At 40.2% G+C, this 14,749-nt stretch overlaps 1 protein-coding gene across 1 annotated transcript in view; it reads left to right on the top strand.

Annotated features, from left to right (window-relative positions):
* Window positions 1–14,749, top strand: part of AHRR (aryl hydrocarbon receptor repressor) — an 84,531-nt gene that overhangs the window by 15,983 nt on the left and 53,799 nt on the right. Inside the window, exon 3 of the mRNA XM_051611449.1 lies at window positions 6,974–7,155. Within this exon, the coding sequence (XP_051467409.1) occupies window positions 6,974–7,155 (182 nt within the window). The remainder of the gene's footprint in view (window positions 1–6,973; window positions 7,156–14,749) is intronic.

Raw genomic sequence — 14,749 nt, 5'->3', positions numbered from 1 at the left:
CTACCAAAAAACCCACCAAACTAGAACGGTGTCCAAGGAGGAGGCCAGTGGTGGCTGTGATGTGTGCCCCCGCATACTGCGAAGTACACTGCCACAAGCAGCGGGAAGGGACAGCAATTTTCCATCTGCAGAAGATACTGGTGGACTGGATGTCAACTGGGCAATGGGTTGGAGGGGTGGCAGCCACCTCTGCACTTCTGTGTTCCCCACCGCCTGTTCCAGGAGCCTTTTGAGAAGCTGTGTGTCGACTGGCACCAGTGCACTGGTTTCACACTCCCCCCTTCCCCCTTCCTTGCCTTAGCCTTGCTTGGGGCATCACTAAGTCCAACGTGTGAGTCCGGAAAGTGGGTCAGTTCAGCCAACTGAAAAAGCAGACTGGTGACTCACTTTTTGCATAAAGAACACATCGTTTTCAAACCACTATTTACTATGGGATCACTTTCATTAGGAGAAAAATAGGAGAGAGGAATTGCGTGTGTGGAGGCAAAGCAAAAAAATAAAGGAAAAAAAAAAGCAATGGGAAGGTGTTACTGCAAGATGCTTGAAATGGGAGGGAAAAAGGGTTGCTATCACTCAAATGTAAAATGATTTCCAGATGTCCATAAACCACGCTGTGAAATGAAGCTTCTTAATATAATAATTCCACATATTCTGTGTTAAACTTGATTATATGTATATAATAACCATATATATATGGGTATGAAATACACATTTTTACCATGTTAAAATTATGAACTAGCACTAGTGGCCTTCACAGACAATTTAAGGATGAGAAGGTAACTAAAATAGATTTTGCTATTTTCAGTTGTTCAGAACTTCTAAAAATAACCCACTTGGCTTAAAGTTGTATATATTGGTCTAAAGTCAGAGGAGTTTATCTGAATGTTTGAGTGAAATCTGTTGATTTTGGAGAGTGTTTGCACATGAACCACTTGTTTCTACTTACCAAAAATATTTCCTTTAGAGTAAAATACATCATAGGTGATAATTTCAGTAGATAAAGATAATGACATAAGAAAATTATTCTTCCTGCATAACCTGAGTGTTAAATCCAAAATGTATGTAACATTTCTGCACTCATGTTCATGTATGGATATGGATATTTAACTTTATAACTGCATGAGGTATGGAACTGCTCCAGTACATGAAATTACCTCTGTGCAAAACTGTTTATGAATAATAACTTTTGTGAGAAAGGAAGGAGAGATGCAGTTGCTTTGAGAAACATTAAGTTTCATGTTTGGAGTGTATATGCTAGCTAGAAGAACTCTTAGGGATGACTTCTGGATACGTGCAATGGTTAAGAAAACTACTTGTTAACAAAGGATGTAAGTGACCTCAGGAGTCCTTTATGAAATTCTGTCTTTAACAAAACCAGAGGCAAATTCTCATTGAATTGGATGGAGCCAAGTTTTCAGCTTGTGAGTCATCACCAGAAATGCTGCCTTGAAAAAAGCTTGGTATGAGATTGCAGTACAGATACCTGAGCATGAGCTTATCCAGCCAGGACATTGACAATTTTTATCAAGAATCTTGGTTTTGGTTAAAAGCAAGAGAATCATACTGTTCAGGAGACTGCCCTCTGTTTTTTGGCCTGGGTACTTACCAGTTGCTGAGGATGATTTCTCAGTTCCTAGCAACACTGGTCTCTTCCTCAAACCCTATCTGTTTGTGGGCTTGGTCTTTGGTAAGCATTTCCTGTGCCCATTATCTCACTCAGGGACTTCTTAACTCTGATCTAAAGAAGCTCTGAATGCCCAGGACTGACTGGCTGACAGATCTCCTGTCATGGTCTCTGTCCTTCAGTCCTGCAGACCTTACTGGTATTTCAGGACTCTGAGATATCCTTACTGTTATGCTGCCTCAATCATTTATCTTGAATTTAGAAGGGCCGACAGTGCCTATTAATTGAACACTACATTTAACCAGGGTTTTGATCCATGTCATACCATTTTTGTTACAGCTTTTTTCTCTTGTTTGACAGCATAACACTTGTTCCTCCATGGCCTTGTTCTACTTTTTGACCTGTCATTCTGATAATGAACCATGGTAGCTGCTGCCACCTGTTCTGGGAAAGGTATTTGTTCAGCTGAAAAACCTAATTTTTCACAGGAAAAAAAATTTGATGGGCATTTGTTGGCCGGCCCTAATAATGATTCCTCACTTTTTTCCAGTAATAGCCTCTAGATATTTAACTTTCTCTTGACAAAGGAATGAGTGAGCTGAGGTGCCAACCTGAGCAGTATACTTGGATTTCTGTAGGGATTAATGGATTGGTCCTTTTGAAGGCCTGGATTCAAAGGACAGAGTAGCAGTTTTACCCTTTGCAGAACAACTGGGATATTCATGTCTGCTTGTGTTCGTTGCATCCCAGGAGGCCAGCTCTCTGCCTCTCCGTCAGCTTTTTGTGATCAGACTGTCAAGCCAGATCATGATCCTGCAGATGGCTTTTAATTCAGGATGTTACAGAATGATATTCCTCACTACTTCCATGGCTTGTCAGGCACAGGAACTCTGTTCTGAGGTAGCTTTACAGAATAGTGATGAAAATGTATGAAGAAGCTGCATGGGAAAATGCAGAGACCCACAAGGCTGTGGAAGAATGTGTGGGAAAACTTATTTTACCAGGAAGACCTAATATATCTCAGTCTTCTTCTCTACACAGAACTAGGAGAGACTTCTTCAGTAGATTGCCATTCCTCAGAATATACATTGGGTTCAACTTTTACTTTTACACACGCAAATAAATGAAAAATCCTAGCTGTTTTCCCTTTGCCCCAGAAAGCTTCCAAACATGCCCCATTAAATGTGATCTAAACTAAAGCATTTTGGCTTTTGTGGAACCAATTCAAACACCTGGATCTCAGGCTGATTGAAAAATTTCCGTCAGATATGCTTTTCAGCCAGAGAACCGGCGTTTTGAAGAAAGGAAATATTTTCTACCAAGTGTTTGTTTCCTGTGGAAATCTAACATTTTACTGCTAATTGTAGCATGTGAAAACTGAAGAGATCTTTTTTCTAACCTCAAACTAAAATCACTGTGCTGAAATTAATACTTCTAATGGAAATGCTAAGGCAACACTTCAGGACAGTTACCATTTGAGAGCTTCAGCCATTTCCTCGCCTCAAACCGCGGCATCTTGTAAAACTCTCTGCCACCACAAAATATATTTTGTAATGTTTTACAGCTCCTTTAGCTGCCCTAGCTCTGAGTGTATCTGTAACTGCTCCAAACTGCCCACTCCAGCCAGAACCGTATCAAGTGCCAGGGTAAACTGAGACTTCAGGAGGTGCAGCTCTCTCCTGCTTCCTAATTTGTATTTTAAGGCCGTCTGTGGCCTAGACCTTCCTCTTACTTGGTATCACACTATCCCACCTCTCATCTGCTCTGTCAGTGCAGTGTCTTCTCCACCATTAGTTCTGCTTTTGTCTTTCTTTGCTGTGAAGACCCAGAAGAGGTAGACAGTGGCAAAGGGCCCCCATCTCCTTCACACAGCTTTCTCTCAGTTGGTCCTTTTCACTCGTAGGAGCTGGTGCACATCTGCACGTACACAGCTGGCACTGGAGCTTAGCTCTGCCAGGATACCTGTGCTCTTCCCCAGCACATCTCAGTGGCTCTGGGTGCTGGTCAGTGCCTTCATGATAATCATCTCGCTGCTCCTTTGCACTTAGCCTATCCATTGCACCTCCTGGTCCCTCACTTCCCCTTCTTACAGAAAACTTCCTGTCATAGTAAAATATTAGATTTTTCTCAGCTTAGGTCAGCTGCTGGTTTAACGCCTTGTGTGGTAAACATAATAATAAACAAACAGCATGCTTTAGAAGCTGATTCAGAGGGAACTCTTCGTTAGGAGGGCAGCAGACTGAGCTGTAGCTGCAGGAGACCCCTCTGCAAGCTCACCGGGTGGGTTTACACCCCTGGCGGTCTGTGTGTCACGGGCACGCTGAATCATCACAGCCCAAAGGACTCAAGGCCTGACTTGCCCCTGAAACAGAAAATGTTCTCTGCACCTGCTCAGGTCCTACCAAATGGGGTAGGTGATGCAGGTCCCGTACAGGAACAAGTACTTGTTACTGCAGAGCAGAATTTGAATGGTTTCACTCCGCAAAGAGGGAGATGCCAGCTTTATGAATTGAATTACATGTGCTGCTTCATTGCAGTAGTGTTGTATGGAAAGCGGAGTAAAAGAGGTGTCATAGAGTGAGTGCTACATCTCTGTTTAGTCCTGATTTACACAGTCTGAGAACCCCTGATTTAACAAAACCACAACAGACACCATCTGCTTTCAGCTGAGAAGAAGGACTAGTTTCCATTTGCCTCAAAAGATCCCGCTGCAGAATTTCCCTGCCTGCCTTTTTCTGTTTGTGGATGGCTACGCCAGCCTTTCCGTGGAACTTGCATTGTTTTAAATCGCATCCACTTGTCACCTAATTACCATTTACAAAAACCCCCTGCTTGTTTGGATTCACTCCCTCACTGAATCATTTCCTTGAGTTTTCAGGAAGACTCTGTTCCGAACTTTCTCCGTAATCTTTTTACACCATCCCTTGCAATCTCTAGAAAACTGTTCCCTACACCCAGTAGAAATGCAGTCCACGTAATTGCCTCAAACTGTAACTTGCTGGCTTAGAGCTGTCACTATTTTATGTGGTTAAAAGGTTTGAACTATTTCTATTTCTACTCCATGTTAGTCTTGACAATTTTACACCTTGAACTCATCAGTCTAATTTTCCTTATTGGAATTATTTTTTACCAACCTAAATTGCTTCCTTACTTCAGATGCGTTGTCAGATATAAAGAGCAATTAGTAAAAACGTTCCTTAGCTTCTCATGAACTATAGACTATATTCCCACAAATTTACTACTCTCCACAGGTCAGACATCCTTCTGGTGTCCTGCTGAGGACGGCTGAGCTTCAGGGTTTACTACAAAAAATGAATACATGTACACCCTTTTTTGAAAAACAGTTAACTCTGGAAAACAACAACAAAAAAAGAGTACTCTTTATTGATTGCATTATTTGTTGCAAATGTGATTTCTCTAACAGAGGAAAGTTCATCCCAGTCAACAAAATGTCCCCTGTATCTTTGAAAGCAACTCATGTTATTGAAGGGCCATGTACCAGTTTTAGTAATTTGGAATGAAAAAGCAGGAATTACATGTTTTCCTACCTCATTTTTATATTTTTTTGCCCCCATTAATTCTATCCATTAGTGTTGTCCTGTAAAAATGAACTGAATTTTCTCCAAAATAATGCTGAATTTTTGATACTTGATTTGGTTCAAGTGTATTGCAATTAGCAGCAAAGTCAGCAATAGCATAGACAAAACATTGATCTTTTTTTACTAATTCCTAAGCACAGCACTCGATATTTTTTTAAATCACTGTTACCCTGAGAAATTAAGATTGCATTTATCAGAGGGGAATATGCAAATGTTGCAAATTAACCCTTTAACTACCTTGTGAAATACTAATGCTCAAAATTAATATGATGATTGAAAAATACCATAAATGTGTGGAGCATGGAAATACAGTAGAAAAGGGCTGCAAATCATTAGTTTCACTCTGATTCTCCACTGGAGCACCAGCTTGGCTGCACAAGATTTTGGTCCTTGTCTTTATTTAGGTGAAAGTGGAAACTGCTAACACACCTGTATTTTCCTTGCCTACCATTTCCCATCCTTGAGTATTTTTCTGTCTTTTCCCCCTTTATTTTTCTCTCAGCGTCTCTTTTTCTGGAGAAGGTGCCAGCAATGTGCTACAGTAAGAACTTTAACACAGACATTATGAAAGCAAGTGGAAGACCAACAGACGCTGCACTAAGTCCCTTTGGGAGATGATAACTCAGCTACAGCACCAAGATGCTGTACTGCTCAGTGATGATGGATCTGTGTAGTTTACAGCTCGAGTGGACTATGGCTTATTCCTGGATAATGCACTTTACTACTGTCAGGTCCTGCTGGAGATAACCAACCACCTTCTCAAACTTGCCACTCAAGTCTTCTTGCTAAAAGTGACAAATCTGTCCTTCTTCACTGACCACCCCTAGATGCCACACTGGAAAGAAGGTTTCCATGGCTGTATGTATGCAAGTGCAGCAGCTTTTTCTTTTCTTTCATCTTGAGAACAGCATCTTACACATTCTGTGAGAAGAATATCAGCAGACACCCCAAAACTGCGCTTCCTCATTTTTGGTGTATTTTAACCTTAATGCATTTTCACAGTAGATTTTCTGAGGCATCTGATGCGGTTCAATGCATGAGAGGGATATGAAATAGAGATGGACTAGGGGTGCTTGGCTTAGAAATCTGAGTAACATTGGTCTTTCTGTTTTGGAAGGAATATCAGTGTTCTTAAGAGAGATACCAAATTCTTGTCTTTGTTATTACTGTAGTAGAAAGGTAAATGTAGGAATGCTCATAGGAGTTTTGAGCTTGAAGAAAGAACGTCTCTTCATCTGGCTTCCCATATGTTTTAAAATCATGTCTGAAAACAGGCTTTTTTCTTAATTATCTCCTGACCCACAGGTTAACCTTGAGTCATTAAATGGAGGGCACTAAGATGCTTTGAATGAATACAGTGGATATTGAATGGGTTCACGCATTAGTCACGGTAATTTTCCTCTAGTGTTCTGACCCTAATTTATACAGCATAGATGAGAAATCATTTTTCCTGGTGTTCACTAGAACATGAAGATAGTACCCATTCCCCTAGGGTGAGAGAGTCCTGAGTAAGAGATAGCAGTTCTTCACCTGTTTTTCACTGGGCAGATGTGAAAAGCGCAGCCAATGCATTTGCACTATGTCAAATGCAAAATGTTAAATCTTTTTGGCAGGGAACAGCAGCTTTAAAGATTTTCTTAGAAGCTAGGTTAAATATACCTGTTACCAACTAATTGAAGACATAGTCACAGTCTCTGGCTGTACTATGTGGAGGTAAATCAGGTAATTGATAATGTGTTCTCCACCACAGAAGGCCTGCGGTTGGGAATGAAAAATCAAATCCTTCCAAGAGACACAGGGACCGTCTGAACGCGGAACTGGATCACCTGGCCAGCCTCCTGCCTTTCCCACCTGACATCATATCCAAGCTGGACAAGCTTTCTGTCTTGCGCCTTAGTGTCAGCTATCTCCGGGTCAAAAGCTTTTTTCAAGGTAGGTCTCAGGAAGATATCAATGTCCTGTTAAAAGTCTCAGCCTAATTAACTGCTGCTTTCTATGTGTCATGAGTAGAACTGACCTGCAGTATGATGTTGATAAAGGGGAAAAAAAAATAAAAATCTAGTCTCTACTGTTGAAAGGATTTTGTGCACTGGATGCTGTGTTGGAAATTCTGTGCATTTCCTTCTATGGCATTTGTAGTTTTTTTTCACCAAATAATGGGATAACACCCACCCTTTAGGAAATGGGAAAACTTGGGTGTAAAATCCCTAAACTGGTTTGGGGCAGATGTAATACCTGTAGTTACTTTGAACTCCATATTTGAAGCTGGTTTTGTGCATGTTTGCAATGTCTGTTTAAATACAGTGTGAAGGTCAAGCTAGGACCATATTACCTGTGTTTGCCTAATGCCAAGAGGAAATGGGCTGGCTTGAAAGGGCAAAGAGATCACTTTCTTTCAGGATAAGTGAGATCTGAAGTTTTAAGTGTTGACTAAAGCTGCAATAGGCCGTGCTTTGTTTTTGTAGCTGTCTGGCACATAGCACAGTGAAAGCCAAATGTGCATGTTCAGATAGACATAGTAAAGAATTCTTCCAGATTTTGAGACAATTTTAGTTTCTTCTGTTGTTGAAGAACGTACAAGAGAAAAACCTGGATTAGGGATTTAACAACTAAAATTCTCTCTAGAGTAACTAAAAAAAAAAAAAAAGGAAGAAAAAAAAACGTATTTGAGGGAATATAATTGACCAAAACTTATAGGTGGACTGCAGAGATTTTTTCAATGGACAGTGTTTTTCCTTTACTGCTCTTTACTACTCTGTCCTGTTACTATTCCTTATTATGCACCGTGTAGAAAAGTGAGCCCTGTTTTTGTTTTGTTTTGACTGGAGAATGACATATATTTGTTGGTTTCTTGCTTTTTAAAATATATTTTGATACAAAAGAAATGCCAGATTTTGAAGAGGCTTTGGCAGGGTGCAGGGCATTTTACAAGCTGACATCAGATTACAGATGATGATGTCACTGATAGCAGGAGCCTCCCATGTCAACTGTGGCAGCTGGCTGCCCACCCTCCAGCATCCTGGAGTTTCCAGAGCACCTCCTTTTCCCTTTGAACACGTACCTGAGCCTCATGGCCCCTTCCTCTGAGCTTTACTTTAGTTTTCCATGGATTCACAAGCAATAGGCTATCTTCAGCTGCCTTTGCTGCTCTTCTGTGGAGTTTCTAAGATGGGATAAAAGGAAACCAAATAAAGCCAGACTTCGTGACTCTGAAAAGTTCCATGTTTCAAGAGATTTCATTAAATTTAATCCCCAAATTACCTAATTGAACACACAGTTTGTGTTCCCTTCATTCTTATTTTTAAATGTTTACATCATGAAACTAAGGTTACAGAAAGCATTGTTTATAGTAAAGGAAGGAAGCTACATGCCATTTTAAGACAACAGAACAGGCTGGAGCTTCAAAAGGGTGGAGTGGAAGAGAGGTGAGCTGTGGAAACAGAGCTGGGTGAGGTATGGGTGCTGGTGTTTGGGTAAGAGCAGGAGCTGCAGCTTCAGCTTCATGGCACATCACGATCTACTTCCTTGTTGAGGAGAAAACAGGCGGAATCTGATTTTTTTTTTAAAAAACAAAAACTTTGGTAGGAAGAAGTCACCTAAAAAAGCCAACAAAAAATATCCATCCCAGTGTTTCCATTCCTGTTGTGATGAAAGAGGACAGAAGAGCAGAAATGGCATGTTTGTGGCTTTTTACATCAAAGGATGATATGAAGTTGTGAGCTGTTATAAACACTGAGAGGACAGAGAACAGAGCAGTGGCATACAGAGATGTTATAAAATCGGATAAAATGCAGTGTATCTGGAAAAATGACCCTGGAAATCTGTACTAATTCACTCAGGGAAAATTAATCCAAAGGAACTGCTGTTTAGTAGAAGAGATAAACCTGGAAAAGAGAACATAAAGACAATAATTGAAGAAGGACAGTGATCAGCAAATTGTTCTATGCTTTTAATATGATATGTTGACATAAACAAGAAAGCCAAGTGTGGATTTTGTTCTGTTTGCCCAAAGGCAGCAAGTCACTACACAGGAAGGTTATAATCCCTCTCTGCATGAGACCAGCATGACTCCATCTGGAATACAGCTGTCTGTTGTGGGCATCTCCTGATCATGAGGGCATTAGTACATATTAAGGAGTTTGGAATCAACACAGGCAAGAAGTGCCTATAAAGTTGGATGGACAAAAAAAACCCCAAAACAACAACAACAAAAAAGAGTGAGATTAGCTTGAATGCATACAATTTATGTGCTTTGGCTGTTTGTTTTCATAGGAGAGAAGAATGAGAAGGGAAGGAGTTGCTTAGGATATTTTGGGGTGGCACAGTGTAGAACCCAAAGAATGAGAATAAGCAAGCTGAAATTTGGCTTGAATATCAAGCAAAACGTATCTATAATGAGGTCTATTCAGGTATTCAATATTCCTAAACCTGATGCAGTGGAGATTCAGGACAATCAAGTTTGTAATCTGGGACACACGGGCATGTGCATCTTTTATTTAAAATACTGTTCCATGAGTTTTAAGGAAGTTAAGTTTAAATTTCATGTTTTATAAAGTGCTCTTAAGAATGCTGTTGGCAATTTAAAAAAACATGAATAACACTATTTGACACATAAGTTCATATGTGACATTGCAGATTCAACCCATAACAGTTCTGCAGTTCCTGTGACAATGACACACCTTCAACAGTCCCAGTGGTTTCTAGACATACTCATCCAGTTGCCACTAGGTGTCCTTTCAGTAGCTACTCTGCAATACTCAGTGTGCACAAATGTATTTATAAAGATCAATAGCCAATTAAAGGGCATGGAGTGACTTCACCATATTGATGTCAAGTATGACAATAATTTGGCAGAGAATTAGGTATTAGGGGATCGAGAATATTCTTCAGTCATTTATTCCCTTTTTGGTGATCTTTGCAGGTGAGTACCTTGAAGCAAACGTCCACCTTAGTTAAGTTGTTTCAGCAAAGGCCTGGTTCTTTTCTAAAATTTAGATCTGTTTATTCAGACTGATTTTCCTACTATTTAGTTTAACAGTGACTATGGTGGATTCCCTCTCTCATTCTTATAAGTGTTTTCCTTTGGCTTCAGAACAAATCTTCTGTCTACTTGGTTTACAGTCTTCCTATCCCTGTTACCAGTTGGCAGTGGCTCTATTAATAGCCCCACTCCCCCCAAGCTATATGCATTTAGTCATTTTGCATTTTCCTGATAAGCACTTTGAAATGGCTTGCAGCAGTAACCTTCCAGTCTCACCAGATCTCTTGTATAAAGCAGGACAGATGTGAACCAGTGCTGAGACTGAGAGACATCATGCTGGTTTTGGCTGGGAGAGAGTTGCTTTTCTTCATGGTAGCTGGTACAGCGCTATGGTTTGGTTTTGTGCTGAAAACAGTTGATAATACAGAGATGTTTTAGTTACAGCGCTCCCCCAGAGCCAAGGCCTTTTCTGCTTCCCACACCATCCCACCAGAGGGGAGGCTGGGGGGGCACAAGAAGCTGGGAGACGGCACAGCCGGGACAGCTGACCAAAGGTTATATCCCGCTCCGTACGACATCATGCTCAGCATGCAAAGCTGGGGGAGAAGAAGGAAAAAGAGGGAATGTTCGGAGTGATGGTGTTTGTTTTCTCAAGTCACTGTTACGTATGGTGGAGCCTGGCTGTCCTGGGGATGGCTGAGCACTGGTCTGCCCATGGGAAGCAGTGAATGAATTCCTCCGTTTGCCTGTGTGCATGGCTTTTGCTTTACCATTCATCTGTCTTTATCTCAACCTACAAGTTTTCTCACTTTCTCTCTCCCATCCCACAGTGGGGCAGCGAGCAAGCAGCTGTGTGGGGCTTAGTTGCTGGCTGGGGTTAAACCACCACAGACATCAACTGCTAAAGGAAGCTGTGCCCCTCATTTGGCCCTGACAGAAATTTGCCTTGGGTGGGGCTCCCATGGAAGTGGAGTGATACTTAGTGGCTGTGAGCACTTGAGCTTGCTGGGCCTCTGTCTTGGCCATATTCCATCTTGGTCAATTGTAGTTTGTCTTCCTTTATCACTCTTGACAATACATCCTTTTGTACTTCTTATTTCTCAGTTTTTCCACTGGTGGAAAAATGGTGGTCTTGAGCCACTCCAAAACCAGCTCCCTTTTGTTGATTGTTTAAATCGTTCCCTTCTAGTAAAGGTATTAATTTTGTACATTAATGTAAAAAGAATAGCAAGCACCTTGTTCTTTTAGCATCTCAAATTGTTTTCTGAGACAGCTAATTTAAGCTTCTCACAACATGTAAAGAAAATATGACAATTTAGATGGACCAATACAGTTACAAATAGGGATTAAAGCTCTTAATCTTTCAGTTCTTAATTGCAGAATCACAGAGTGGTTTGGGTTGGAGGGGATAATAAAGATCATCTAGTTCCAACCCCCCTGCCATGGACAGGGTTAATATAAGAACTTTGCTCAGATTATGGCTTTTTAAGTAAGCTTGGCCCCCTTTCCAACAAGATTCTTCAGTTTACTTGGGAAAATATTATGAGACAGTTGAAATAGCCTTTTAGAGTTATCAAGACGTGATATCTATTGTTCTTCCCACCCATGTGCCCAGTTGTATAAGGTAATTTTTGTGGTGTAACAGCAAGATATCCTTTGCATACTAGTTGATTTCTATTTCTTTTTAAATTACTTTTAAGTCTTTGTAAATAGGTTGTTCTTTATTTTTATCCAGTATTTTTCTAGGGGTTGAGGCTCAGCTTAGTGGTCTCAGTATTCTTTAGTTTCCTTTTTCCATGCTTTCTAAAGATAAGCTCTATGTTTGTCCTCTTCTAGTCTTTCAAAATCTCCATTTCCTATCATTATTTCTAATTATTAGTCTATGACCTACTAGCTAATAGCTCTGAGAATGCTTCAGTTCATTCTCAGATTATCCTGCCATGAGTTTCACCAGGTGCACCTAACTTGCAAATGTTAAACTCATCTAAGTACTTGAGGTGCTAGCCTTGTTATTGGAGTTTAGTAGCAGTCTCTGTCTGATCCCAGCTGACAGAAGCAAGAAGAAGTAATAAACACTTAAACCTTTTTTACAGCTTCCCCTCTGCTGAGGAGCAGAAAACTCTTCCCAACATGGTCTGGTTAAAGGACTTCCAGCATACTTTTTATAACTTTCCCTGCCATGTTGCATCTTATTTTATGCTTTTTTTTTTTTTTTAATTTCTTACTTGTGCTTGATTTTATTAGTTTTTAAAAAATATTCTTTGTGAGCTTCAAGTCATTGAAGATCCCAGAATTTTATTAACATGATCCTCTCTTATATTTACCTCTCTTCACTGCCACTGACATAATTTGCACTTATTCACTACATATTCATTTTTTCAAAGAATGTCCAGGTCTCACTTCCCTTAGATATTTGTCCTCTGAGATTTTGCCTTCCAGTTCTCCAGATGTACTAAAGTCCCCCTTCTTTAGGTCCAGTGTCTTGGGATGCCTTGGATTGCTGCTGCTGGAAGAACCATTGCTTCTGGGATTTCGTGGTCACTTTCACCAAGCTGCTCTCCCTCCTTCTAACCCATTTCTCTCCTTCAATTAAATCTCTTATATATTTTTTTTTTATTATTTTTTTTTTTTGAGTTCTGGCAGGATAGCACATACTATGTGGTTTGTGTCTTTCTTATGATTTAGCATTTATATTAGTGGGTCACTTCCTTTTACTCATTTATGTGTTTGGTGTCATCCAGTTCCCACTGATGTTTATCTTCAATGGAAATTGGATTTATCCCTTTTAAGAAGAAAGCAACAAAGGATTCCTCCCAGCTGGCCTGATTGTCAGTATCCTCAATTACTTGCAGTCTGTTTCAGCTTTCATCTCCTCCTACTTTATCCATGGCTGTTGATGTCATAGCTAAATAACATACATGGACTCCTTATTACTTTGATTCAGATTCCTTAGGATCATTCATTGGATTCCTTAGATTAGGCTGTCCAAAGGAACGACAGCTATTATTTATATCAATATTTGAATATTTAATGCTGTAGTCCACACTCTGTAGCTTAGCAGACCTGTTTCTTATGTGACATTCCTGTTATCTGCACTGCCATGCAATTCAACACTGCTTCATGTGTGCTGCTTACCTGCACCAAAGGTCCTGCTCTGAGGATCCAGGATTCCACTGCAGTCTAAGAATAGGGGTTATCAGGCATACCTTTTTCCCCCACTGTCTCTCCCTAACATTTCTGTTTTCCCAGAGTTTCCTTTTCAAAAATTCTAAGCTGAAGATTCTGTTTGTTTGTTTGTTTTTTTCCAGGGTTGACAAGTTTTGCTTTTTGGTATAAATTTTTTTTTTTTTTTTTAATTTTACTTTACATAAGCAAGGAAAATTTTTACACAACAAAATGTAACAGATTTTGAAACTAAACTCGTGTTTGAGTTCATTGTTACAGTTAGGACTGTACTGCATGTATTTCCATACAAAAACTTCTTTCATTTATTAACTGGTTCCAGTAGCCTGAAGCTTTCTCTTAAATTTAAAACCATAGTCTTAGTGAATCAGAGAATGACAGAAGGGTTGAAGTTGGAAGGGACCTCTGGAGGTCACCTGAGCCAATCCCTCTGCTCAATCAGGGCCACCTGTAGCAGACTGCCCAAGATCATGCCTCCAAGGATGGGGACATCACAGCCTCCCTGGGCAACCTGCCAGGGCTTGGTCACTCTCTTAGTGAAAAAGTGTTTCCTGACTTTCAGAAGGAACCTCCTGTGTTTTGGTGCCCATTGCCTCTTGTCTTGTTGCTTGTCACTTGTCACCACTGAGTAAGAACCTGGCTCCCTCTTCTTTATGCCTTCCCTTCAGGTATTTTTATACATGATGATGAGATCCTCATTGAGCTTTCTCTTCATCAGGCTGAACAGTTCCACCTCTCTCAGCCTCTCCTCATAGAAGAGTTGCATCAGTCCCTTCAACAAATTCAAGTCCTTTCATTGGACTCTCTCCAGGTGCTTTGTACTGCATATAGAACACATATAGGAAAGGTAAAATCATAAAAAGATCTGAAATATAAATAAAGATTATAAGAGAGGCTATGTTGAGAACAAGTTAAAATGCCTAAATCAGCCATCATGGAATTGTACCTCCTTGACTTCATCTCTTCACTCTCACTGTTCTTTTCTTGGTATGATTTATATATTGATTTCCATTATGGAAATAATAGAAGGCTTTCAGATTATCAAGCCTCTAGTTTTTGATGAAACCTGTGCTTTGAGTTAAAAATCTGTGGTTCTCTGCTTAACTAGGGTTGAAGCTGATACCTTCAGACAAGCCCCCAGTGTATCTGAACAGTTGAACAGTTACAAGTTTGTTTTTAAAAGACATATTCTACAGATTTAGAGCACTCCCAGTGCTCCTCTGAAATGGAATGCCTGAGTGTTTTCTTTCTTGAAAGACTAATAGAGACTGTTCTTTTTGCATACACACAAAATGCCTTTAGGGTATCTGTTGCTGTAGTCCTCAGTCATAGCTTATTAGATTGTCTAGAAACATTTAAGCT

Source organism: Apus apus, chromosome 2 (assembly GCF_020740795.1).
Source record: "Apus apus isolate bApuApu2 chromosome 2, bApuApu2.pri.cur, whole genome shotgun sequence".
In the NCBI taxonomy this organism is placed as follows: domain Eukaryota; kingdom Metazoa; phylum Chordata; class Aves; order Apodiformes; family Apodidae; genus Apus; species Apus apus.
This window is presented reverse-complemented; position numbering and strand designations above follow the sequence as displayed.